Genomic DNA, 27,958 nt, shown 5'->3' on the forward strand with positions numbered 1-27,958 from the left:
ACGAGGAGAGGCCACCGGATATGGGCCAAAGAGGAAAGGTGACCGGATCTAGGCTAAAGAGGAGAGGCAACCAGATATGGGACTCGTTGTTGCCATCTCCATCATGCGCCACCGCCCCAGCCTCCTTCCCCGACTCCGCCTTCCCGGGCAAAGAATGCCGAGGAGGGAGAAGGCGGCGACGGTGGCGGTCATGTCCATCATCAGCCACGCTTGTGGTCGCCACTCGCCATCGCCGCTCTCTCAGGTTGTGGAAGAGAGAAAAAGGAAAAAAGGGGAGAAGAAGGGAGAAAAAGAATAATTTGGTCCATTTTTTTAAAAAAAAAATGCACCCAAGAGGTAAATAGTGGCATATCTCAAATATGTGTAAAATTATAATGGCGTGGTTCTAAATACTTTAATAGTAGTAGTGTATTTCAAAATCAACATATTTTGTGACATGAATCCAATTAACCAAAAAAGAATTTGAGAGTAAGAAAATGCATACCTACCTAAATGCAACCATGCAAAAGTATTAATTTAAAAAAAAGAGATTGGAAACTGCAAACATAATTTCTGATGTGTTATGACTTATGAGGCCTTTCTTTAATGGTAGAATGGCCGAATTGCTGAATAACTTTGTTACCACTATTTAGGTCTACAAAAGAATACATTAAATATTAATATATAAAGTTAATAATGAATTTAAAATAATCTTTTTTTAAAGTTCATAACAAGTTTCAGCAATGCACTGTTTTACATTTTGAGATATGTACAGTACATTTTTGTATAATAACAATTTTTTTAAAAGTACTTTTTCATATTATAATAAGTAATTTGACTTTTTCCTTAATCAAACTTCTTTAAGTTTGACCAAATTTTATAAAAATATAGTAGTATTGTCAATAAAAAAATATATTATCAAAATATATTCATTATTAAATTTAATAAAACTAATTTAATATGTTGTTAATTTTTTTATAAATTTGGTCAAATATAAAAAAAATTGATTAAGAAAATGGTAAAACGAGAAACGGAGGAAGGGAGTACTGTTCGATGGTTTCTTCCATTCTTGCTACAGAAAAATAAGTTCTTGCCGGCCCAACTCAACACCCGCTGCTCGATCCCGATCAGCCACGCTTCCTCTTCCGCCGCCGCCGCCGACGAGGGGGACTCGATAGACCATGACGACACCCGGATCCTGCCCCTCGTCCACATCCGCCGCCCACTCTCCCGTCTGCCTCGCCCCCTCCGCCGCCGCAGGCACGTAGCTAAGCTGCTATACAAAGCCCGCCTCTCTGTCACCCACTCACTGATCTCCTCCTCCTTTTTTTTGGCGCAGGGGAATCCCAAGAGATGGTGCGGCCGCGCATGGTGCTGTTCGGCGACTCCATCACGGAGCAGTCCTTCCGCCCCGGCGGCTGGGGCGCCGCCCTCGCCGACACCTACTCCCGCAAGGTGGAGTAGTACATGATATGTTTCCTCTCTTTAGTTTTTTTTTGGGGTGCATTTGCAAATTTGCAATCGGTTTTTTCAATTTTGTAAGGATAACACTCGGATGACAGTTCTAGTAGTATTTTTGCAATTTTCTAGTGGTAGTTTTGCAATAATGATTTAAAGCAGTGGTAAATTTGCAATTGTCTTTTTTTTTTATTTGATCTTCTTTGTATGGAACGATAATATGCGCAGAGAACTGGGAATGTTTCGATCCCATTGTTTGATTTCTAAGGAATTGGGCCACTGACCAGTTTGAGATAGCTGAAAAATTGATCGATTGATGGATAATCTTATTTTTGTGATAGGTGTTTGAGGGTAGAAAGGAATGAATTATGAACTATGAAGTTGGAAAGTTGCTTTAGAAAAGTATTCCGAGAAAAATGCATATAGAACATTTTTTTTGCACGAAACGCAATGTTTAGGACCTTGGAAGCGTGCGAATGGAAATCTGAAATCCAGAATCAGAAAAGTTGCTTTAGGAAAGTATTCCAATAAATTATCCAGATTTTCGGATGCTTGGGAACATTTCTGCTTTGCTTCACATTTCTTTGTCAGTTCTATGACATTGTAGAAATGACTGACTTCTTTCTCCTCCTTGTATCATATGACATTGTAGAAATGACTAACTTCTTTCTCCTCCTTGTATCAGGCTGATGTAGTTGTTAGAGGCTACGGAGGGTACAACACAAGATGGGCTCTATTCTTGCTACATCAAATCTTTCCCCTGGTAAGGCAGTTAGTCATCTAGCTCCGGTGCTACCAATGGTATGTCCAAATACTCAGAGATTATTGCACCCATGCCCTGCTCTGCTCAGGTTGGAATAGCGCCTCCTCTTGCGACAACTGTATTCTTCGGTGCAAATGATGCAGCCCTTTTGGGACGAACAGGCGAGCGACAGCATGTTCCCATTGCAGAGTATAAAGAAAATCTCAAAAAGATTGTTAATCATTTGAAGGCAAGTTCTTTTCATTGGTGCTCCTGCTCTTGATTACTTCAGTTTCCTGTGGTGTTTGTTTTCATCTGCTGGCAATGTTTTTCAATGTACAGAATGTAAATGTTAAATTCTGATGATCTGGAACTTACAATGCTGTAAGAAATTGGTATGCAAGTAAAAGTTTTGCTATCTTGATGATAGCCATGATGCCTTGTTCATGAGAAGTGAGATCACTAGTTTTATGTTGTCGAACAAATACATGTGTCTGGGTAGATTAGATAGCTTACTTCTGTTTGCAAAACAATGAGGATGAATTGGATTCTCAAGGTTCTTCTCCTCATGATGAGCTCTGAGAAAACAATTATGCTTTATCCCTGATGTGTCTTTTCCATAGATACATTGGCACTTCTATATTACCGTAGTGCTATAGCAAATTTGCCTTTCATTTGAAAGACCTGTTATTTATTCATGAGTAATAACATTTATTTGTCAAGGACAAAGAAGGAAGAAAAGAGGATAAAGTGCTTACAAGTTCTAAGATGACTTACATTTAGGTCACAATTGAGAAGCCTCAAGCGACTTATCTTTTGAATCGGAGGTAGTAGTACATATTTTGTAAATGGCTAGCAAAGCTGAAGACATGGAACTTCTTGAATTTGGGTAGTAGTTTAAAAATGTAGCAAGGGGCTTACAAGCCAGAATTAACATTTATTCCTAAATAAGAATGTTTATGCTAGAAACATCAAGTGTAAGACTTACAACTTGTGATGTCCATTTGTTAAATTAGAATGTTTGGTTACAGTTTTCCATGTAGAAACAGGGCGAACTTTATATTTTGAAGCTTGAATTCAGGCAGTAAATAGTTTCACGTTAGTTAGAATCCTTTTCTGCTTATCAGATACTGCCTTTGCATATGAATCTCAGGATTGCCTACTTATGGTCATACATGGTTTGATCCCCAATTGTGAACGCTAGACAGGAAAAATATAATCAGCAATTACACATAGCTCACTATTCATATAAAAAAGTTCCACCTAATAGTTTACCGTTTTAACTTGCTGACTTTTTGATAGTAGCCGCTAACACTATAGCTGTGTGAGCTTGGTTTCCAAGTCGTTATATAGTATATGTAAGGCCACTGTGAAGAACATTATCTAAATTAGGTTTGAATTCTGAGAGTAAAGTACTCTTAATGGTCTAATGAAAATTTACAATCATGGTTATATGTCTGAACTACCACATTTAAAAATGATTTTCTCAAAACTTTTATGCTAACCTCCTTGCAGGATTGTTCCAAGTCCATGTTAATTGTACTAATCACTCCGCCTCCTATTGATGAAGATGGAAGGGAAAGATTTGCACGGTTGACTTCATGCTCTTGGGGGCCTGTTTTTTCAAATGAATGATATTTTTTCCTTGACCCAAAAAAGAGATGCTTGTGTCTAAGATCCAGAAATATATCCCTGTTTTTACTCTATTGCTAATAATGTGACCGCAAGATCCATATTTTGCTTGACATTGTCCTGTACCTTCTTATTCAGAACTTTTTAGCAGTTCCTTAGCTGACAGTTACGTTTCAATCTGTTGGGAGTCTGGTCTGGAGTTACAACAACAACAAAACTTTTAATTATAACTTATGCGTCCATAAGTCCATTCTAGCTCTATGTATTTTATATATGTGTTACATTGGCTCTCTATTAATTGTTGCTATTTCCACCCAAGATCACTCTATGGAGAAGAAGCTAGGAAGCTCCCTGAAAGGACAAACGAAATGGCTGGTGTGTATGCAAGTCAGTGCATAGAGCTTGCCAGAGAAATGAATATACACTGCATTGATATTTGGTCAAAGATGCAAGAGACCGCAGGATGGCAGAAACTTTACTTGAGGTATTGTTTCATGTTCAGCTTTTTTTTTTCCTTTTTGTCATGCATAGCATCGATTGAGGTGAGTTGCCTATATTTGGACAGTAGGATTTGCTTTTACTAGCATATTTGACCATAGGTTGCTCACTTCTCGAATAAACATGACATACGTTCTGGCCTTAAATATATACAGAAAATAATTAACCTCAAATTCAATAAAAATGCATGCCTTATTTGCATTAGAAGTAATGTAAGAGTTACTCCATCTTTGAGTTGTGCTTTTGCGTTGGTTTTGCCCCCACTCTTTTTAGTTATTCCTGCTGTTGTGTTCGCTTCTTTTTGAGGTACTCTTGTTTGAGTGTGGTGTTTTGTTTGCTTCTTTTTGAGATATTTTTGTGTCTGAGTGTGATGCAATGAAGTTCATAGGAATTTCAGCACTCTTGTTCAGATAGAATCACCAGCTCCTAGCAGCAAAGTCCATCTCATTGGAAAATAGTCTTTTTATTCTCATTGCAAAGGAACATTTTCGTTTATGTGCTTCTAGTTCTTGGTTTTTGGTTTGTCTCTTATGCATGACTAAGATGCTATAAGGTGGATGGCGTCATGTTGAGCCTAGTTGCCCGGTTGATCCACTAGCTCACAAAATCAGTTTTTTTTTGCTATATATAGTAGTTAAGAACAAGTATAAGATCCTAGCCCATGATATGGATGAATGATTCTTGAGCCGGTCTTACTTGGGTCAAGCCATTATCTATTTGATGGTTATGATATTCTTCACTGGCTCAGTTGTTGGTTTGTTTTCTGCTAACAGTATTAGAGACATATGTTTTCTAAAATAATCACAATGCTCTTTCTTGGCCTTCCTAATGTAGAACCCTACCAAATGACCCGTGTACCACTGTGCTCCAGCTACATCGGTTAATCACTGTGGTGTTTTTTACCAAGGATAACTTGAGACCCTCTTTTTTTTGCACATCTAGCTTAATTTAAAGAGTCATTTGTGATGTCTCTGTTACTCTGAGTAAGCCATTATAACATGACTTCATAGCATAGTATATTAATGTGCATTTTCAATAGGATTTAGTATAATCTGGTTTCCTTAGACTGTAAATCTGAGGCTGTGGGCTTCCCCCTTCATTTATTGTCAGATTTGATCATCCAGTCATTGTTATGCACATAGTTTAATAGTCTGATGGCTTAAGTGTCTTCATATATTTCGAGTTTGGATAAGCATAGAAACTAACCCTGCAAGCTATTCTTTTATTGTATTTGGGAATATGCATTAAGGCAATTTTATTTTATCTTTACAATGAAAATACTTCTAAGAAACAATTTGGAAACCCTATTTATAAAAACAGAAGCTTCTATAAACCAAGCCATTATTTTACTAGTTATGTTTTAGGAAGTGGATAACCTGCTAATTATTGGAACTATTTGTTCTTCTCCTAGCGATGGACTGCACCTGACGCCAGAAGGAAATGCTGTTGTCCACAAGGAAGTTGTCCAAACGTTGAGAAGTGTGGGTCTGAAAGCAGAAGAAATGCCATATGATTTCCCTCACCATTCCAGAATTGATGGTAGTTGCCCAGAAAAAGCCTTCCAGTGAAGTGTGATGCCTTGAATAGCTTGTGGTGCGGTTCATCTGGAGATCTCTTTTCCTCTTTGAATTAGGAGAAAGATCAAATTAAAGACAATGTTTTACTGCTTCTGTCATGAGCTTTTGGAGTGAGGAATTTAGCACCCATTTTTACTCTGGAAGAAATAAAGTTCTCTTCTTGAAACTGAGAAATTGATAGTGGTAGGAGATAGTAGTCCGTGGCCTGTAACCGTTCAGATTTCTACATGGGCACACGACCATACTGGGAATCAGAAAATTAGACCCCGTGGATTATCTGGATTCTGGATGGTTTCCAAGTTGTTTTGCCTGCTCCTGTGTGAAAATCCAGGCGTTTAGTGCTAATATGTTAGGCTTAAAGTATTTTTGATGATAAAAGCAAGTCATAATGTTTATTTTACACGAACAGTTAAATGCTATTTTTAAAAGTAAACATGACCATATATTTTAAAACGGATGTACTCCCTCCGTACTACTAGATGTGTCACATCCGGTCACATCCGGTAGTAGATTCGTACTAGATTCGTTTTCGTATTTTATATGATGGAAGGAGTATTCATTAATAAGAAACCTATTCAGCCTTTTACCAAAGTTGCAGCTTACACGGGCCGGAAAATAAATTGATAGTGTGTCCTAGTGTCCTACCTCGTTTGAGTCCATTGTTGTGACTTGTAAATGTACGTGCCTATGCGGCATTTTCTTTTTCTTTTTTTTTAAGATAGTGGAAATTTTACTGAACACAGCTGCTAATTACATTTGAAGTGATGCAAACGTACTAAGACACTCCGGGCTTAGATTTTCTATACAATTATTATTGTTGTATTCCAGGATTAATATTGGAAAAAAATATTAGTCTTGGAATAGCCTATATAGGCTATACCTAATAAAGATGAACTTACTCCTACTTTAGAGAATGTTCGAGAGAAGATGATCATATAAGATTAAGAAGATAAATAAAATGAGATGAACTATAAAATAATTTTTGTATATATATATTTTAAAAAGATATCGTTTAGTAGTTCAGGAAATATACGTGCCGAGAAAAAGGATTTTCCCTCTCAATCCACCGGTTACGAACAAAGGATTTTTTTTTCTTTTTTAACCTAGCTCTATTGAATTGGAGCTTTTAAATCCAGCAGATTGGTGCCATAGTTGACGCCATTTTTCTGTAAGTGCAATGGATACCGAGAATGATTAACTGATATTATAGTATGAGATAACATTTCGATTATAAAACATTTCGTACAACGGCCTATTAGCTCAGCTGGTTAGAGCGTCGTGCTAATAACGCGAAGGTCGCAGGTTCGAGACCTGCATGGGCCATTTTTTTTAAAAAAAAGAAATATTTTCAAGTGTCTTTTTTTTTTCTTTTTTGCCTTTCAACCGTGCCACATAAACATTTAATCATCGTCATTCAATTCAAACACACATATGCAACCAACAGCTTCACTTATATATATATTTCAAGTGTCTTTTTTGCCTTTCAACCGTGCCATATAAACATTTAATCATCATCATTCAATTCAAACACACATATGCAACCAACAGCTTCACTTATATATATAAATAAATAAATAGAGATTACGAATTCAAGAATCAAGCTGCACCTAAACACATTAGGGGAACTCTACCGCTAATCCAGAATATGCTAATCTATCCTGCTTAACGACGATGTCGTAATGTGGTTACAAGGGCCATCATGCGATGCGAAGTGACATCCACAATGCCTCTTCCATTGAGATTTAATTTGTTTGTCGCAGTAGCGTAAGTAGTACTTCCTCCATTTCATATTATAAGACTTTTTAGCATTGCCCATATTTATATATATGTTAATGAATCTAGATATATATATATGTGTGTGTCGCGCGCGCTAGATTCATTAACATCTATATGAATGTGGGCAATGCTAGAAAGTTTTATAACCTGAAACGGAGGTAGTAGATTATAAGATAGGGTCACATTTCATTAGCAACAATGGGGTACAGTCTTGGTTAACCGGCTCACCCACTCGTCAGGATGCCTGCACAGCAAGAGACACATGGTTAGGCATCACGTGAACTTTGCACAAAGCATGCACCTCTTTTTCGAAGGAAGACAGTGAGAAGAAGGAAAAAAAAAACATACACATTATCAGCAGTTTACATAGTAGAAATTTTTTAACTTGAAGTTCCACCAGCCTTTTTAATGTTTCGAGAATGCATCTCATATGCACTCTAGCTAAACTTTGAGATGATAATACTTTTATGACTATGGGGTGACGTTCACAGATAACTCAAATCATAATTACAAATGGAGCCATATATGGAAATAATCACATCCGTGGATGTATACAGGTACAGTGATAATTGTAATTTGCATGGTGATGAATTGAAACTTGGAAAAGGAGGTACACAAAGCAGGTACCTCCTTTTCCAAGGAAGACAGTGAGAAGAAAAAACACTATACACGTTATCAACAATTTACATAGTAGCATAATTTTTTAACTTGAAGTTTTACCAGCCCTTTTAATGTTTCGAGAACGTATCTCATCTACTCTAGCTAAGCTTTAAGACTATGGGGTGACGTTCAGAGGTAACTCAAACACAATCACATCCTTGGATGTATACAGGTGATAATTGCAATTTGCAGACTTAATAACAGTTGCAGTTTAGTAACATGCTGAACTCAAGATAGTTCAAAAGCATGTATCCTATATTTGAAGTAAACACTGCTTTGTCCCTGTGACTGTGAAAACACATACAGGTATAGTTCCCAATGCCCCAACAGTGAAAACAAAAGGAAGACGTGCACACTGAGTACATAAAATTGATGAAAATTTTGATTAAAGAAAGATTTGAAATTTAGACAATGTTTTAACAGGCGAACTGAACACATAAAAAGCAGTAACAATCTTATTTTAGGACTGCAAAACAGTCAATAGAATAGAAAAAGGTAGGGTCATATTGTACCTCTTCCAGGACACTATCCACAACTTCCAGAATTTATCTGCTGATTAGCTGAGAAGCTGCATGTTTCATGCTACTAAATAACAATCTTATACTCCAGCTACTAGCTGCTTAAAATAACTTCAGCATCTTCTTTAAGGATCTCACACTCAACTAACTTCTGGTGGAGCATCTGTGCCTCTTTATTCCAGCCTGATTTGGCAACTTTTGTGACTATGGATGAACACAATGAATTCCCGGGGATACTATTTTTTGATAACATTACTTTAGTTATTTCAGCAGCAGCTTCCACTTTACCATCTCTACATAATGCCTGGATCACCATCACAAAGGTAGTTGTTTTAACTTCAAAGCCTAGAGTGAGCATCTGATTTAAAAGGTCCAGGGCCTCATCAGCCATGTCTTTCTTACAAAAACCCATGACAAGTGAACCATATGTGATGTCATCGGGGCTGATCCCGTCACTAAGCATCTCATCAAACAGAACCATAGCTTTCTTAACTTCAGCCTTCTTTGCTAAAGCATCTATGAGGGTATTGTATGTGATGAGAACCAACTTGTATCCGTTTTCTCTGATGCAGCGAGCAATCCCAAGAGCTTCCTCAACCATACCCTTTTTGGAGATGGCATTCAGGAGTGTGTTGCAGGTCACAATATCAGGAGAACAATTGTTGATAACCATCCTCTCCAACACATCGATTGCCTGATCCAGATGCCCATACTTACAAAAGTAATTGATAAAAATATTGTAGGTTGTAACATCAGGATCACGATTCGCCTGGTTCATGTCTTCAAGCAAATCGCATACTTCATCCCACCTTCTCATGTTGCAGAGGGCATGGAGTAAGATGCAGTAGGTTGTACCATTTGGTTCAAGCCCTTCAGCAGCAAGACGAGTTAAGATGAACTTTGCATCATTCAGCCTGCCAGCCTTGCATGATGCACTGATGAGAGCATTATAGGTGACGACATCTGGTTGACATCCTTCCAAAGAAAGTTCATCCAAGACTTCCAAGGCCTTCTGAGGGCCACAATTCTTGCAAACAAGATCAACAAGCAAGGTGCTTGTCATCTCATATGGTGGCCAACCTAACCTCAACTGTTCTTTCCAAAAGGAGATCGCCCTGTCATACATACGCTGATTGAACATGCACCTAATCAAAGTGTTAAAAGTGATGCCGCTCGGAGAGCAACCACTGAATCTCATGTCTTCCAGAACCTGCAGTGCTGAGCTCAGCTGCCCACCACGGCAAAGCTGCGCGATCAACATGTTGCAGCTGATGGTGTCCGGAACCCCACCCGAAAGCACCATAACCTCAAGAACATGCCTAGCTTTGTTTGCCTTGCCGGTTTTAACGAGCCCGCGGATCATCCTAACGCAGCACTTAGTCTCCGGAATCTGGCCATGGAGCACCATCTCATCAATCACACAGCAGGCCTGGATGAGCTTCCCGCTGTTACAGTACCTGCGAAGGTTGTCAGCATAGCACTTTCCTCCATGTTTTGAGAAACCTGCCACATCCATTCCCTCGGGGTTCTGGTCCAATGGCTTCCTCGGCTTAGCATGGATGGGTGATACATCCTTCTCAGAATCTGCGGCCGCCCTCCCAAAATCATCCTGCGGCCGTCGGTCTCGGTCTGGCTGCACAACTACAAGACTACCACCACCACCCTCACCCTTGAAGAAATCATCCCTAGGCCGTCGTCGGTCAGGCCGCATCACCACCAAATTACCCCCATTCTTCTGCTCGGTTCTGGTAGGATAATCCAGATACACGGCGTGCGCTGTAACCCGCGAAGACCGCATCGTAATCGAGGCGCTTACGGTGATCGGCGCAGAGCCATTCGACCACAGGCCACACCGGTGGCAGCGGCTGACGTCACCCGAACGCGCCATGTTCATCGAACCACCACCACCACCACCATTGACAGCACAATCTAACCACCCCCACTGCAGAAATTCCCCGCAGATAAAAAAAATCGCCTCACCTTCCTCCAAATTGCAGAGCCCTAAATTCCCAAATTCCCAACAACCCCGGTTCTTGACAGGATTCCACCACCACCCCCTGCACAGATCAGAGGGTGCAGCATCAGCAAGAAGACGAAGCTAGCCGCTAGCAGAGATGGAGAGAGAGGGTGTACCTGCGGAATGGAGGAGGACGCGGCCCTCTCCGCCACCGCTTCTCCCCCTAGCGGCGGCGAGGCGCGGCGAGGCGGAGGCTAGAGAGAGAGAGAGAGAGAGAGGGAGAGGGAGAGAGAGTGGAAGGGAGAGCGGCCACCCGCTCGCCAAAAATATCGCCGGCGCCGCCGCTGGGCCGCCACCCCTCGCCGGAGATGGGCCTTTCTGGGCCGGGCTTAAGTGGGCCGTCATGAGTAGGCGGGCCGCATTTTAGGTGGGCCTCGTGGGGGCCGTGCGGCAGACGGGGAGGAGTTCTCTTTCCCGGCTTTTGAGTTGAGACGCACTCCAGCCTTTTCTTTTCTTTTGTTTTTCTTTTGTTTTTTTGTTGGGTTTTCTTCTGGCTCGACTTTTGTCCCTGGTAACACGGAAAGGTTGGGGCTTTGCTTTTCGCTTTTTTCATCTTTTTCCTGCCGTGTGTGTGCAAGTGCAACGACGATTTTGAGAGAGTTTTTCTTCTTTTTTTTTGTGAGGAATTTTGGAGTATGGACTAATGGACATGCAATTCAATGCACGATGTTTCTTTTTTCACTTTTGAGGGAGTGAACAGGAGGCGAGTCAGATTTCGGTGGAAAGTTCAAAATGACAGTTTGTTTTTCTTTTTACTGTGAAAGGAGAACAAAGCACAGTAACAATGGCACTACAAGCCAAACGACTAGGGTTTGTTTTAGCAGGTTGTTATTTGAGAGCCAAACTCTTTTTTTCATTGAGTTTGGTATAATTTGTATGGTATTTGTTTTCTCTCTCTTCTTGGTGTAGCCGCGACTGTGTTATCAATTGAAATCAAAGACATTATTATGGTAAGTGGTGAAATCGCCCGATTCACCTCTCCCTATTTTTCTTTCTTTTTTGCCATATAAGACCATATATCAACTTCTAGCTTCCTACACAACCAGACAAACAATACAACTATTTTTCGCAAGTATGAGGGTGTTCTAGCCATTTTAAAAAATAATAACAACGTTACAAAATGACAATAATGAAATATCGTAAAATATACTATAAAATTGTTGTATAAAAAGGAAGATCACATCTTTTTATTTGTTAAATGTTTCTCAAAATTTTACATGTGGATGTAAATATCCAACAGTTTAGTATTTTCTTCGTCCATTAACATTTGCCATTATCGTACTGACTTTCGTACGAAGAGAGTATTTCACGATTAATAACTCCAATCCATACGAGATTCATGTAACTTATTTCCACCTTAAATAACAGATATTTTAATCTAAACAATTATGATATAGTTATAATGTAAATGCACGCCGTAAATATAGCCGTAAATATAGCCTATAGAACTATAGTTCTATAGACAACAGACTACACTATTTCACGCCAATCATTAATATATACCGTTGGGAGTACTAAGTTTAAAATCCAAATGAATACCTGAGGAGCACTCTATCGGTCCCAAAATAAACTAACATATATTTCAAATATGACATAATATAATAAATTTGGATAGATCTATTATAATCATTGGTTTATTTTTAGGATGGATGGAGTATAAAAATAAAACTCATTTTATCTAAAATTCAATCGTTTAATCATTGTGGAAAAAAAAGGAAAATAAATAAATCAGAAGGCAGTGAGCCAGCGAGGCAGCAACGTCGGCTCTCCATCGCCTCACCATTTTCACCTCCGCCCCCCAAAAAAACGGACGCAAACCCATCCATCGCCGCCGCCGCCGCCACCTCGCTCCCATCGCTGCCTCCTCCTCTGCTTCGTCGCCGCGGCGGCATCTCGCCGGCGGCGATCGGCGTGACCCCGAGCGCCCGCAACACGCCAGGCGCGATCGGAAGCGGAAGCGCCCCCTCCGCCGCCGCCGCCGCAGCCACCATGCAGGGGTTCCCCGGCGGCGCCCCCGATCCGCAGCAGCTGCAGTCCACCATGCTGGCCATCGAGCAGGCCTGCTCCCTCATCCAGGTCGACCCCCCCCTCCACCCCACCCCCACGCTCTCCTCCCCCGCGCCCCGCTCTCGGCGTCGTCTCGCTCAATTCCCTTCCGCGGCGGCTAGTGCTTGTGCTTGTGCTTCTCGCGGGGGGGGGGGGGGGGGGGGGGGTGGCGGCGCGGCGGAGTAGATTTGGTTGGTGCGCGCGTGGGCTTCTGCTCGTCCTGGTCTCGCTGTTACGGCTTTTTGGTGGCGCCATTCTATCCCCCCACCTTAATCATCGCACGTGGGCATGGTTTACTGTTCGTCTCGTGCGGCTACTGATCGGTGTGCATCTGTGTGGATTTGGTGAACGGGGATTCTGGTTGAGGTTTTAGCGAGGGATTTGGTGTTTATCGGGCTTTGTAACTTTGGATTGGTTGCTTAGGGTGATTTGGGTCAGTGAACTGGATGCTTAGCAGTGAGATTATGGCACTCCATTGAGCTTTACAGGGGCAAATCTCAACTTGCTGTTCATATTAAACTGTTTCAGGTTCTCATTTAGATTCATCTCAGTCTATCATTGATGTGTTGGGTTGAGAACTTTAGAATTTGCGTATATTGATTCAGCTGGTTTCACTTGCAATGATCTGTTATCTAATTCATATCTGATCAGTTCAATTGGTTGACGAGTTAGATTATTTTTTTGTATTCTAATAGAAATGCACTCTCTCTAGACTCTACTGACCCGAACTGTTGGTTCGGTTAGTATTTACTATTCTATAGAATTGTGTGCACCTTGGCCATGCTTTCTATTGCCGCTGGTCTCGGATCTACTTATTTTCCTTTTTCTTTAAGAGGTATTGTTTCCGTAGGCGCAAGAATGTGTTGTTTATTCCATGTTACTGACTAAATTATCTGAATCATGTCAAAATTGGTGGAAAGGGGGTGTTCTTGGTCCATTCCATATTTAGCTTAGTGTTGCACATGGACATACTTTAGTTATTGTTTCTTCATCCATTGACTGTAAAAACCACTTAGCAGCTAAGCATTGGATATTTGGATGATTTTGCAGATGCACATGAGTCCAGCTGATGCGGAAAAAGTTATAAGTTCACTGCATTCATCTCCAATGCCTTATCAAGCATGCAGATTTATTCTTGGTATGCTGTTACATAGCTGAAATGGATTCTCAATGGGGCCTTAACATATTCTCAATTTTGATGTAGAGTGCTGAGTATCGAGTAGGATTTAGGATGGCTGATTACGTAACCTTTTTATGGTGTAGTAATCTACCTTTTCTTTTTTTCCTCATCTTTTATGTATATATGTTCCTTTCAGACTGCAAATATTTGTTACCTCACACACACCTTTTTTTGGGGGGGGGGGGGGGGGTGGGGGGAGGGTGGGTAAGTTCCGAAACACTTATTTGTTTGTTCAGTCAAGAACTTGACCTTCTGCATTATTTTCATTACTCCAAGTGCAAATTCCACAACCACATCCCCTTTTGTTTCTGAAGTTGTCAGCACCTACTTTGAGAAAATACCTGCTTTTTTTTTTATAAACCGCTACAGTTCAGCGTTATGGATAATTTCTGATGGTTGTACCCTGTGATACCTTAGTAATGTATTTTTGATTCCACAACTATAAGCCCAAACAAGTCACCAACCATGTAAGTTGTGTCTCACCATGTTGGTTATGAAAGATATTAGATGGTTCCTAGTGTCCTATCAATGTGGAAACCGGCTGGAATATAACTTTATTTACATGCAAATGCACATCCTCAGATGGATGTCGTCAGTAATCTATAATTCAATTCTCTATGTGAACTAACCAATCTGTTCATTTCTCATCCAAATCTTAAAGCCTTGCCTAGTTAGATTCATAGAGGCATAAAGATGCGCACACACTGTTCTGCTATGTCAGGTTTAATTTGAGAAGAGGTGATTTTTTAACATTTTGTTGTCTCCCAGAAACATCCCACATGCCAAATGCGAGATTCCAAGCTGCTGGAGCAATTGGTGATGCAGCAATAAGGGAGTGGGGAATCCTTTCAGATGACAACAAAAAAAGCCTAATAGTGTGAGTTTTTTGCGGGAATTTCATACTTGTTTAATATGAATCGTAGCATTTCAACGCCCTTGGTATAATTATTCTAACATTGTAGATATTGCTTGAACTATGTTATGGAGCATGCAAGTTCCCCGGAAGGTTATGTGCAAGCAAAAGTTTCTGCCGTGGCAGCTAGACTACTCAAAAGAGGCTGGTTAGTTTATAATTTCTGCTTTCTTTGCCCATGTATCTTTTGCCTGTCACTCTATTTCTCCTCATAGCTTCTATTTACGTAACATGCATATTTTTTATTGGTGTTTCTTCAAGTTAATTTTGGTCATAGAGGTATAAGAACCACCAGTGCGTGGTTGAATATTCATCTGCATTTTTTCATTCATCGAATTATAGGGGTAAGGTGTTATTTTGTGCATGTTTTGGTATGCACACTAATGTACACAATCTTTCCTATAAATGTCTTGATGCATTAGGTAGCTGATGAGTTATGTACTTAACTTACCCAGCACTAGCTCATACAGGACAGATATTTAGTATGGACTCATTCCTTTTGGGTGGCTAGTTGCACAGAATCATCAAGTGTAATTATTGCACTGATGAAGGTGGAGGAATCTTTCTCCAATCCAACATCCCTAGTTTATAGTGGCATATATTCAAAATTATGAATAGCTATTTCTTAACGGTACAACCGTTTGCTTTTAAATGAATTATCTGCTTCTTAGTGTGCTTCAAGGCAACCAGTTGGTCTAATATTTTGGCTTCTGAAGGTTTGGTATTCAGAAATAAGCTTTGATATGGAATACATATTTACAGGGTTGAGTTTTCAGACCAAGAAAAAGCTGCCATCTTCTTTGAGGTACAGACTGCTCTGAAAGTTAGACGACTCCAGACTGATAAGTGATGCTTTCCTTCAGTTATTTAGTCCTTAAAATCTCTATCGGCCTATTTGGCAGAGATCAACTCCTGGATTCTTGCGGAATATGGAGTTTGTAGACTAAAATAAAATGGTTCAAAATGTGAACAAGATAGCTCACCCAAACAATCTCAGTTTACCCCCAACTCCAGCTCCAAGAATTTTTGGACTCGATATACCCAGAGCTCTGCTAAACATGCCCTTTTAACAGAGCTATAGCTTTCACCCTCTTATATCAGCAATGCTGGACAATATTTTGTCCTATATGAAACAATAATATATCCAAGCTCTTATAATAGTAGCTTTTATAACTTTTAGTGGGTCAGCTAGATGGATGTGTCTGATTGTTTTTTCCCTTTTGTTATTTTGTGTAACATTTTCACCTTATGAGAAAGCATGGTGCCTTGAATATACCGCCACTAATCTTATGCTAGATAGAATATTTATTTGGTATTTCTACCTCATGTTTTTTTTAATCTTCCTTATCTGAGTTCAATTACAGTGCCAATCAATTTGTTTTTTGTGAAATACCTTGCTAAGTGTGCTGTTTGATATTCTTTTCAGATTGAGCAATGCGTACGAGGCATCCATGGACCTAATCGACAATTTGCTACCATCAATTTCTTAGAAGCCTTGGTATGCTAGTTCATGCAGTCTAACATTACCATTTCACTTCTCCAACTGATTGTGAACTAAACTTCATGTCTGAACTAGGTTTCGGAGTTTTCCCCTGGGACTGCTTCTGCTATGTGCCTGCCTAAGGAATTCCATGAGCAATGCCAATGGTCACTTGAAGTGAAGTTTCTGAAGGTGGTTAACTGGTTTCCCAAATAATTTGAAGTCCCATAAGAATCGCTCTTTCACATGATCATTGTAGTTTTGCTCTTCGATTGTCATCCTGATATGCCATTTCCTGTTTCAAGGACTTCTATTGCTGGGCACAAGCTGCTGTGTTCAATTCTGCAGACAGGATATTGAATGTAAATGCAAGTGTAGCGGAGGAGAAAGCATGCTCAGCAGCATTTCGCCTTATGTTCCAGATATTAAGCTGGAGTTTCAAGCACAATGTGGAGCATGCAAATTCAGAAGCTAAGATAAATTCTGGTTTGAGGAGTGATGCCATAAATCTGAAGAAATTTGAGCGTTCGCTGGTGAAGGTACAGTTATTTGAGCTATTAACATCTTTTACTGTGTTCATATGATAAATGGTTTACATTTTCTATTGTAGCCAGGGTCTGTGTGGAGTGATGTTCTAATATCAAGTGGGCATGTTCAGTGGGTTTTGAACTTTTATACTGCTGCCCGCCAGAAGTTCTCATATGATACGCTATGGGTTGATTCTCCTATTGCTACCTCCTGCAGACAGCTCATAGTGCAGCTATGCTCGTTGACAGGCTCTGTGTTTCCTAATGGTATATTCTCATTTTGAGTAGGCATTGTTTGCTTAGCCATAATTTACATATTTAGTGGTCATGAAAAGCTGCGTAATACTATATCAACCAGCAAATATATTGCCAAATGCACATTTGATCTTACCTAGCTGATTCCCCTCTATTGTCAGATAACGCAGATGGACAGATTCAATACCTTGTGCGCATATTATCTGCTGTTGTACATTGGATTGAACCTCCTGATGTCATTGCTGCATCAATTCGAAGTGGAGCAAGTGAAAGGTCCTTCAGGAACCGTGATTACAATCTTTCTTGAATCTGAGAAACATTGGGAAATACTAATGAATACTATGATTTACTCATTTTGCAGTGAGTTTGTAGATGGATGCCATGCCCTTCTTTCAATGGCGTCTTTGACTACTTGTTCGCTTTTTGACAACCTCCTGAAGTCAACGAGGTTAGCTGACTGCCTTTTGTAATTTCTACTAGTAAAAACACAACGACAAAAAATAATGACTACTCACTACCGTGAGTACCTCCTGAATTCCGTGATCATTTATTCTTGCAATACCAGCTTGGACTTGGCATGCTGTTTCCTTGTTGCTCTAACATGAGCGCGCTTGCAGGAACTATGGCACAATCAACCTACTTTCTGCTTTGACATCCGAAGCTGTCAAGTCTTTTCTGGATAACCAGAATGAAGAAGAAACCTGGGGCTCGGAGGCTCTTGATATATTGTTAGAAACATGGAATGTTATTCTGGGGGTACTGTATCTCAGCTTTGTATCAAGTTTAATCTACAAATGTGTTTTCCTTTCTACATAGCTCTTTTTAACCCAGTTCTTATTTATTACTGCAGTTTAAGATATATGTTGGACGTATTTGTTGGATTTTTTTCTCTAAAATTTAAATAGTAATTATCCCATAGTAGTTATTTTCACATTTCCCCACTCCAGTGCTTGTTAGTTGGGATTATCGTGCAAATGAAGTACCGCTGCTCATTGTGCTCTCTTTTTCTTGGATTAGACGGGAATTTCGACTCTGCACGGGAATATCATTTTACCCTAAATCTCCCGTGCACTAAATTTTAACTACCTTTTTTTTATGAATTAGTGTCTTGACCTGAGCATCTGAGCTCTGATTTTCTGTCATGCGATGACTTAATATTGTCAGAACCAGTTGATTAACTGTTATATCCTTAACCATCACTTTCACATTGTTTTATGCATCCTTTATCTCAACAATTGCATTTCCTTCCTTTAAAAGAACATTATGTAGTGCCATGCACTATACAATTGCATGTTTTGGTTACATATATCATTATCATCAACAATGTGGGAACTCAGAACTCCCTTTCAAAAAGAAATGGAAGTATCATGATTATTGATGGCAATTTCCTGAGCAGTATTGAGTGATGAAGTGCTTTATTTTAGTTTTGCTTGCTCATAAAATGGTAGATAGAAAAACCAATTAATTATCAGTTGATTTGGATTGCATTGTGTTACCATTAATTACTGTAAAAAAATATTCATTTATGGTCCTTTTACACAGGATGTTGATTCCGAGAAAAGTCCTATGTCAGTTGATGGAGCAATTGCTGCTTCAAGTTTGTTTAAGATCATCGTGGAGTCACATTTGAAGGGTACAATCTGTTGTATTTCCATTTAGACTTACTCATGAAGATAGTTGTATTTGTTAACATCCGCACATAAAGTACATACTGACTAAGCTTTTCTTGAAATAGCTGCTGCTGATTCTGCATTCGAGGATACTGATGATGCCGAATACTTTCATGTTTCTGTTTCAAGTATGTTTAAATTCCTTGGAGACATTTAGGAACAAGTCTGGTACTCTGGTTGGATGAGGGGATTTGGATCCTAATGAGCAATCCCCTTCATCCAAACAACCCTCACTATTCTCTTTGGGTGGGTTCCTTCATTGGACTAAAAGAATACTTTCTTGTTCCAGAGCGTGATGAGCAGCTGGCCTTGTATGCTCAGATTGCACGTTCAGCTGCTGACACAACTATACCCTTTCTTGCACAATTGTTTTCAGAGCGATTTGCACGGCTGAGTCAGGTGTTGCTTTCATCTTCATCTTGTGATTTACTTCAGTTTTGAACTTATTTACAGCTTCCTGCTACACTATCTTTTCTACCATGTTATGAGTTATATTATTGTAGGATTTTTTTTTAATATTTGTATGTAATCTTTAATATCTCTTCTTTGCAGAGAAATGGTGAAAATGATCCTACTCAGACTTTAGAAGAGTTGTACTGGCTGTTGCTGATAACCAGTCATGTCCTAACAGATTCAGGCGAAGGAGAAACACTGCTTGTAAATATTCCAAGCATATCTCTTTTACTAGTTCTCCTAAAATCTTACCATGACTTTTGAATATTTTTTTTATTTACAAGTAATAAAAATATAGCACACTACTTTAGCATATATTGCACTTCACATCAGCTTTTTCATATTTTATTATCATCAAGTCCAATGTCAGAAGTTTAAAAATATATAATAACACACTACTTTAGCATATTTATGATTCAGTCACAAAAGAGTGTTGTTTTGGACATTTTACATGATCCCAAAAAATCCATCACTTATTTATGCTGTATTATGTTCATAAAGCATGCAAAAATTATAATATTATCATGAAAGTACCTTCTGAGACAAACTTGTGCATTATGTTATGTCCAGTCTAAATATTCATAATGATACCAACACACAAAGTTTTCAAGAACCCGCATACATTCCAAAACAACACTATATTGGCTGAAGAGAGTACTAAAATGTAAAATGCTGCACCGGAACCACGGAGGCACTGTGTTGTGAATTATTTGTGCTGAACTCACAACTCAAGTCATATGAGAATTTTCACTGTCAATTAAATGTTGAACAGATACCAGAAGCATTGCAGGCTGGATTCCCCTATGTAGTTGAAGTAGCACAGCATCCTGTAGTTGCACTCTCATGGTAAGTTTCTTGTCTAGTTGTCAAATTGCTTGGGAGAGTGACCGTTCTATAGAGCAAGCACTATTGCTGATTTTGTGTCTACTTAATAGCGTGATCTTGCTACACTGTGCAGTTAGCAATTTTGACACCTGAAAATGCTTACTGTTATGAATAGTTACTGTAGCATATCTCTGAAAACTTTTATTTGTTCTGGATGGTGAATGTAATACCAAAATTTTCAGCCGATTATTGACTTCTAGACATATAGTGTAGCACACTGCAAACCGTAGCTGGAATACTATATGGCAATACAAGTTGATCAGTTGATTCTCTTTGTTATGCAGGTCCATAATAAATTTTTCTCGACAGTGTCTAGATCCAGGAATCAGGGCAAGGTACTTCAGTCCGCGACTCATGGAGGTACAGTTTTTGCTGTTATGATTTATCTGTCAACTTTGTTGTCTTTACTTTGGAAATTTCTTTCTTTTCTTGTTTGATTGTTGAGCAGAATCCTACCAGTATTCTGACATGCAGGGATCTTTGGATTGGGTAGTTCCCTCCGCTAAGGTCTCAAGGCCTTGAGGATTTATTTTTTCTTTTCATATTGACTTCATTGTCACTTTAGGGGATATTTTCTTGATTATTATACCATGGACACTGAATTATTCCCCTTACTCTTTTATCATTGTATTCTTTGGAGTCTTCTTTTATACTTTTCTGGCTTCCATAATTTCTTTGTATCTCCTGGCAGGCTGTGATTTGGTTCTTGGCCAGATGGGTTGCAACCTATTTAGTACCACTTGATGTGAGTAGGGGGCAAGTAAACAGAGCAGAAATTGACAGTGTGGATAAATACATGCTCCAACATTCTAGAAAAATGCTAAACAGTTTTGCTTGGGAGAATAACCAAGGAGAGCGTGTTCTTGATTTTGTTGTTCTTATTTCAATGGTAGCACTTACTACATATCAGGGAGAAATTGAGCTGCAGGTAACTTTTGCTTGCACTGGTCATTCTGTAATTCTGCAAAAAATATGTTGTGCACACTGCGTATGTGTTTTGCAGTGACTAGTGTTTAGCAATAGCCATTCTGTGCAAAAATAAGTTACTTTCTCTAGTAAAAATTTTAGAGTTCTTTTTATTATTATCACCTTTGACCTTTAGTTGTTATCACCAAGATGCCCTTAAAGAAAATGAAAACTTCGATACATAAGTACATGACGAATACTTTCTTGGTAAAATATCTGAGATTTGACCACACTCTTCCTGCAGTAACAATATTTTTTTATTGAAGGGAGTTTATTGGTGTACGCATGCCAGAAGTATCTCTCTGCCTGTCCATTCAGGAGTCTATGTCTTATCTTTTGCTTTGATTTCTGTTGCCAGACACTTACATGCCAGAAGCTACTTGCTACAGTTGTTCGACGGAAGCACACATGTACTTATGTTGTTCAGTTGGTAAGTTTCACTAATTAACCTATCCATTTTACTTTATGCATACTAAAATAATTAATAGCATTTCTATCATGTATGGTATATAATCACTTTTTTCACTTTAAAACTCATTTGTGCTGTGCATATCATAGATTCTTATCCTGGTCTGCAGCGCAGCATATTTTTCCTGTTCATAGTACTAGAAGTTAAGATACTAATGAAATAGTTACTGGTCATGATCCGGTACCTTGAATTTCATCCAATGTAACTTTCTTCTTGCTCTTCTTTATTCACTTGGTCATTGTGTACTTGCCTGACAATGTTTGATGTTTCTGAATTCTTAACAAATAACACTACAGTAGCACACTGAACCAAATTGCTTTGTTTGCTCGGTCCATCACAGATCCAGCCAGAACAAACAAAAGTTCCTGCAAAAAATAAAATAAAATCTGTAATGGAGATTGATACTGTTGACAAATCTAACAAGTTCTAGGGAAATATTCATGTTATGAAACAAATTGTGATTTTCCTGTCATCATCAATATCTCTTGTTCTGTTCTACTTTTATTTCATTGTGTTCTATAATCTTTCTGTTACTGTATGTAACCTTTTTAGGACTCGTGGCGTGATCTTACAAGAGCTTTTGCAAGTGGACGTTCTTTATTTTCATTAACTGGACGCTTACAGGTAAGTGATTTGAAATGTATATGTCATGCTGGACTACCTCAATTTATCATATCATGAACTTATGCTTTTGCTGTCCCTTTTCCCAGAGATCTCTAGCAGAAACACTTGCCTGTGCAGCTTCCTGCATCAAAGATCCTGAAGCATCTGTGCAGTAAGCCTAGTCAACTGTTGGCTGTTATTCTAAGAAAAACTACAGAGTGTTTAACTGGCCTTTATTGGTTTCAACAAAGGTATTTGAGGGACCTCATGGGACCGGTTGCTGGATGCCTAGTAGAGAATGCTAACAGGAGTGATCTCAAATCTGTGGCACAGCAAGCAGATGTTGTTTATATGGTAAGTCCTCATGTCCTTTGCTTTTTGCTCTCTGAGACAAGTATAACTGGAAAAAGCTATAGGTCTGTTGTCTATTGGAACGACTAAGAGGAGCTGCTAGAGCTACCCAGCCTCGCACTCAAAAGGTTCTATTTGAGATGGGTCACACTGTGATGAACTCGCTCTTGACTCTTCTGGAGGTGTACAAAAATCAGGCAAGTGACCCATTTTTTTGTCAACTATTCTATGATGCGTGTACAAGTGAACTTTGAAAGATCATGCAATAATGTTCATTTTCTTCAGTCTGCAGTCATATACATGATACTCAAGTTCGTCGTTGATTTTGTTGATGGTCAAGCTGTGTTTTTGGATGCTAAGGAAACATCAGTTTTGGTGAGCTTTTGCCTGAAACTACTCCAAATATACTCCTCTCATAATATTGGAAAGGTATGGACAGGAATTCTTATTATCACACTATTTTTTTTCAGTACACTTTTCCTCCACAACTATGGCACTGAATGACTTCTTCTCTCAGACATTCTGAGTGCAAATTTTTGTTCACACGCCTGTGTGCATTTGCTTGTCTCATCTGCATGGTGCATGAGTACAATATGTTGTTGGCTTTATGTGAATAGGAGCTTTTGGTTGTATTTGTGAAAGCAGTAGTTAGAGCACCATTATTACAGGGAATCATATAAGGTTGAAATTTGAGGATCTACCCATCCTGTGACACTGACATGTCGGCCCATCTAAGGTCACTGGCATGTGGGCCAGGACCCAGGAGGGCTCAATTTCAATCTAAAGGGAGGGTATCTGGTCAAATTTCATACAATATAATGTTGCAAGTTCAAAGTTCTAGTATGGCAGAGGAGTTTGTATCTACATTATCATCACAGTACGTACTTTATGAATTCAGAGCATTTTGTAGCTAAAAGTAATCATGCAGAAGACCAACTGAGCATGCTGGTAAAACAAGTTTTGGTGGTCCTGTTCAACGTTAATTGTAATTTTCCTTTCTTTTTGTTGATGCTTTCCGTACCTCAGTTACAACCTCTTTCTATGCCAAAACACTTCCGTCTGGTGCTTCTGTTTCTTTACAGAGATGGCTATCTACTTATGATTTTTCTGTTCATTAAAATCATCTAATTTGACACAAGCAGTTTCTGGGAACAAACTACCTTGATAGTTGTGCTGTGGGTATAAATAGTGACCATAATGAAGGTTTAGATATTCAACAAATGCGGGAACTTTGGTTGATGTGATATAGGCAAAAGTATATGTCGCTTCTGTTTTTCACTTTGCAGTTTATGTTTCAGAGTAATTTACCCAACTATACAATTATGATTTGCAATTATTGCATACAATGTTCTATTTCACCTGACCCTTTTGTACCTATTTTGCTAGGTAATGCTCTCGCTTTCTTCAAGTTTGCGCAGTGAGTCACAAGCTGAAAAATATAAGGATCTACGTGCTTTGCTTCGTCTTCTGACTAATATATGCTCAAAGGATTTGGTAAGAATCTTACGTTTACACCTTGTGGTGTGTTCTGTCCAAAGGTTCCCACTTAACTAAGAGGCACCTGCGACGAATGCAGGTTGGTTTCCTATCTGATAGTAGCATTGAAGGTTCACAAGATATTGCTGAGGTATTCTGCTGATGTACACCCCCCCCCCACCCCCCCACCCACCCACCCACCCACACACAGACAAGGATTTCCAGTTTCTGCGATCCTGGCTGTTGCTATTTCTTGAGTAGGCATCAGACAGCAAGCTCCAGAAACATAAATCTGCCATCGTAGCCAACTCTTCTGTGATGATCTGACATAAACATAAAACATCAAGGACAACAAACCAATTAAGACCAATTGGGTCCTTAAGTTCTTACATTTTCACATATCAAAATAATTAAGATGACCAATATAGTTATAAGTTCTTACATTAGCACATACAGAAACACAAAAGTTGATTTAGATTTAATTAGCGTAGAGTTTTGGAGTGTGTGTGTATATGTATATATATACATATATATATATATATATACATATATATATATATAGGTAAATAGGTAAATTAACTGGTGCTACATGGAGTATGGGCTCCAAGATTCAAATTGAGTATATACCCAATTTGAATGAGTATGAAATTTTTTTAAATGTTTAGATATGAACATTAACTTCTTTACTAACAAGTTCAAACAAGTTTGAACTGAGTTTGAACTTTTTTTTGTTAGATTTTGGTTCTAGGTATATAACATCCAAACATATAATTCGTTAGGTATGTAATAATGAATTGTGAAATAAAGTTGAGTTTGAGTTGTTTTGTTGTTAGGTATTTGTATGAATCAAATTCATATACCTAGGTATATACTCACAATTTGAAAATTTTTAAAAATTTGAGAGAATTTGTGTGTTTTATACCTTGGAACCCGGGCACCATGGAGTCCCATATAGACACACACACACACACACACACACACACACACATACATACATGCAAAATGAACAACAACAAAAAAAAATCTACAAGAGCTTTCCCCATCAAAGGAGAAATGACATTTTGTCATCCATTTCTTTAACTAGTACATTCTCAAGAACTAACCATGGTTACTAATTGGTTTGAAACTTGATAACTGAACTGTTACTTTCACAGGTCATCTATGTTGGAGTTGATATTGTGACTCCCTTGATATCTTTGGACCTTCTGAAGTACCCTAAACTCAGTCGTGATGTAAGTTGTTTTCAGCATTTTTTTTTGGTAATAGAATACAATGGCAATCAATGCTAACAGGTGTTCTGGTCTCTTTACAGTATTTTGCTCTTATCTCTCATTTGCTGGAAGTGTACCCGGAGAAGGTTGCTAACTTAAATAAGGTTGCCTTTGCAAGAATTATTGGAAGTCTTGAGTTTGGCCTGCGTAATCAGGCAAGAGCATTTTCTGTAGACCATTTATTGCTCTTTTTTGTGTTGTCATTTGATTGCATCATATTAGTTTTAGGCTAGTCAAGTTTCAGCCCTACTTTGGTTAAAGTTTCAGCAGTATGGCTTGTAGTACTTGTGGCGTAGTTTCTGTAGATTGAATTGGGGCTATTAAAGAGTCGAGTCTGAAGCTTTAGTTGACAAATGACTGTTGGATTATACTCCTTACTACTTTGCTATGAGTTGCTTTGCTTGAGTTTCTGTGTGTTTGCTATGAATGATCGATTCTATGATCAATAACACAAGGTGGCTTGACAAAGTACTTTTGCCTCATAAATTTAATGTAATTGTGTGTTCGAGAAAGAAAAATGTAGTTGGTATTTTGCTACCCTGATGTTTTTGCATTTCAATATTGAGCTTCTCTTGTATTTTATAAATCCGATGTGTTATATATACTCAACATTGCAGCTGTTGTCTATTTCGTATTATATTGTACTCCAGTACGTATTATGTTCGACTGATATTGCTTTTTTTTTTTTTCTGTCTATCTTTCAGGATAGCGACATTGTCGACAGGTGCCTTACAGCAATAAATGCTCTCGCTTCTTACCATTTCAAAGAGAGACTTGGAGGTAGGGGAGGACTTAGCTCACAGCTTATGGAATCAGAAGGATCAAATGGCAAACTTCAGGAAAGCATATCAAGTCACTTTTTGAGGCTGCTTCTGCAATTGCTTCTGTTCGAAGATTTCAGGTGAGCTCTGACATTCAGTAGATCAATTGTGCTAAACAATTTCTTTGATTGCTCCAGTTCTATGTAAAGTATACGTCTGAGACATCACGACACTCTTTGCAGAATGGAACTAGCAGGTTCTGCTGCAGATGCTTTGCTTCCTTTGATTTTATGTGAACAACCGTTATATCAGGTTCTCTCCGTCTCTTTCTGTTTGTCTGTATCTGAAAATAGGAACACATGATGCATAGTATGGAGTATTTTTAATGTCATCAACAATAACATATGGTTTTTGCAAGCTGCAGTACATTTGAGTGTTTTCAAATGAGAAGGTCCCCCCAGGAAAAGGATAGATTGATCGATAATAAAATCAGATTATAAATGAATAATTGAATACCCATAACATTTTTCCACTTTGTAATAGAATCATATAGTTGTAGGATCAACTGATGAAGTGTAAAACCAAGGCCTAATCGTGTGATTTTGCTATGCTTTCTCATCCTGCCATTCTTCTGTGCAGAGGCTGCTCCAGGAGTTAGTTGAGAAACAACAGAATCCAACAGTGAAATCAAGGCTGGGAATGGCATTCCATAACCTCACAAGCTCCAACAATCTCTCCAACTCGCTCGACCGCCCAAACAGGCAGAGATTCAGGAAAAACCTCCGCACTTTCTTGGGCGATGTCTCGGGCTTCATGCAGATAAAATAGACGTGACAACATGATACCAGTGTTCACTGATCGGTCACTGAAACCACAGAAGATCTACCCCCCGTTGTGCCAGGAGCGCATGTGTGAATGATGCGATGCGAGTCGTGAGCAAGAATGTTTGACATCACAAGGAACACTCTCTCCAGTCGATGACAAAAGGGTTGCTTCTCCAGGAAGGACAGGGATATCTTTTGTGTGTGTCACAGGAATATCTCCACATTTGTCACGCTGGTGACAACCGGATGCCATGTCCACACACAATGAGACGTCATGTAAATGGTTTTCGTTTCGGTTAAACATGCTAGGGCACCATACACATCAAGGTAGTAGTAGGGATTTTGTTGCGACATGTCACCCCACATTTTTGCTCAGCCTATGATCAGTGTAGGAATTAAAGATAGGAGTCGCTTTAGCCTTTAGCATCCACTTGCTGGTGTCAACTGTACCCATCATACTGTACTTAAACCATTATCCTCTCTCTGCATTGGTGAGAGAGAGAGAGAGAGAGAGAGAGAGCACACAAAGCTTCAGGTTTCTTGCTGTAATGATGTGAGACCATCTAGGATTCCGAAGTAGCCTTTGGCTAAACACGGCGCAGCTGAAATGATGAGCCCTATCACTGCTGAAAGATCTGCATCCTTGTGAACCAAATTTGGTTTGTCTTTATGAATGCGCCTTAACTCCTTGGATCTAATCGTGCCAAAGAAAACTGGGCGGGCCCACGTGTCCCTGTCTCTGGGCGGCATTGGCATATGGGGGACTTTTACGTCTCCGTGGGAATCTATGGACTTCACCGTCGACCATCACACACTGCTGCGTGTCGGTGGCTGCAAGCATGACATACAATTTATCAGATCCAATTTTAGGATTATTCTAAAATTAGAATTTTAAAACTTAATTTTAAGTTGGTTTTGATTGTAGTTTATTTTCCAGTAAGTCGTTAAAAACACTTATAAAAGCATTATTC

At 39.1% G+C, this 27,958-nt stretch overlaps 3 protein-coding genes and 1 non-coding gene across 5 annotated transcripts; 3 read left to right on the forward strand and 1 right to left on the reverse strand.

Annotated features, from left to right (window-relative positions):
* Positions 1 to 1,048: 1,048 nt before the first annotated feature.
* LOC127752993 (GDSL esterase/lipase At5g62930) lies at positions 1,049 to 6,168 on the forward strand. Its single transcript, XM_052278447.1, has 7 exons — positions 1,049 to 1,239; positions 1,319 to 1,434; positions 2,123 to 2,200; positions 2,289 to 2,429; positions 3,695 to 3,771; positions 4,131 to 4,295; positions 5,721 to 6,168. The coding sequence occupies exons 1-7, from the start codon at positions 1,161 to 1,163 to the stop codon at positions 5,875 to 5,877; spliced, it is 813 nt and encodes a 270-aa protein (XP_052134407.1). The 5' UTR covers positions 1,049 to 1,160; the 3' UTR covers positions 5,878 to 6,168.
* Positions 6,169 to 7,135: 967 nt separating this feature from the next.
* TRNAI-AAU (transfer RNA isoleucine (anticodon AAU)) lies at positions 7,136 to 7,209 on the forward strand. The gene has a single exon. It is a non-coding gene; the product is annotated as a tRNA-Ile (tRNA).
* Positions 7,210 to 7,260: 51 nt separating this feature from the next.
* LOC127753153 (pentatricopeptide repeat-containing protein At1g08610) lies at positions 7,261 to 11,096 on the reverse strand. The gene is made up of 3 exons (XM_052278621.1): positions 10,974 to 11,096; positions 8,835 to 10,897; positions 7,261 to 7,906 (listed from the first exon to the last, which is right to left on the reverse strand). The coding sequence occupies exon 2, from the start codon at positions 10,732 to 10,734 to the stop codon at positions 8,935 to 8,937; it is 1,800 nt and encodes a 599-aa protein (XP_052134581.1). The 5' UTR covers positions 10,735 to 10,897; positions 10,974 to 11,096; the 3' UTR covers positions 7,261 to 7,906; positions 8,835 to 8,934.
* Positions 11,097 to 12,608: 1,512 nt separating this feature from the next.
* LOC127786329 (uncharacterized) lies at positions 12,609 to 27,828 on the forward strand. Of its 2 annotated transcripts, XM_052313691.1 has the most exons (32): positions 12,609 to 12,933; positions 13,954 to 14,041; positions 14,852 to 14,960; positions 15,046 to 15,144; positions 15,759 to 15,801; positions 16,423 to 16,494; positions 16,573 to 16,668; positions 16,782 to 17,015; positions 17,087 to 17,270; positions 17,420 to 17,531; positions 17,620 to 17,706; positions 17,876 to 18,014; positions 18,801 to 18,891; positions 18,994 to 19,056; positions 19,218 to 19,327; positions 19,481 to 19,585; positions 20,154 to 20,227; positions 20,551 to 20,626; positions 20,958 to 21,194; positions 21,591 to 21,662; positions 22,254 to 22,325; positions 22,412 to 22,476; positions 22,556 to 22,658; positions 22,721 to 22,852; positions 22,941 to 23,084; positions 24,042 to 24,149; positions 24,232 to 24,282; positions 25,286 to 25,363; positions 25,444 to 25,557; positions 26,107 to 26,303; positions 26,406 to 26,475; positions 26,803 to 27,828. In XM_052313691.1, exons 1-32 carry the CDS (start codon positions 12,847 to 12,849, stop codon positions 26,989 to 26,991), a joined length of 3,501 nt encoding a protein of 1,166 aa, XP_052169651.1. In that variant the 5' UTR covers positions 12,609 to 12,846; the 3' UTR covers positions 26,992 to 27,828. The 2 variants fall into 2 exon arrangements, with proteins under 2 accessions (XP_052169651.1, XP_052169652.1); XM_052313692.1 differs by lacking the exon at positions 24,232 to 24,282.
* The last annotated feature ends 130 nt before the right edge of the window (positions 27,829 to 27,958 follow it).

Source organism: Oryza glaberrima, chromosome 10, assembly GCF_000147395.1.
Source record: "Oryza glaberrima chromosome 10, OglaRS2, whole genome shotgun sequence".
NCBI lineage: Eukaryota > Viridiplantae > Streptophyta > Magnoliopsida > Poales > Poaceae > Oryza > Oryza glaberrima.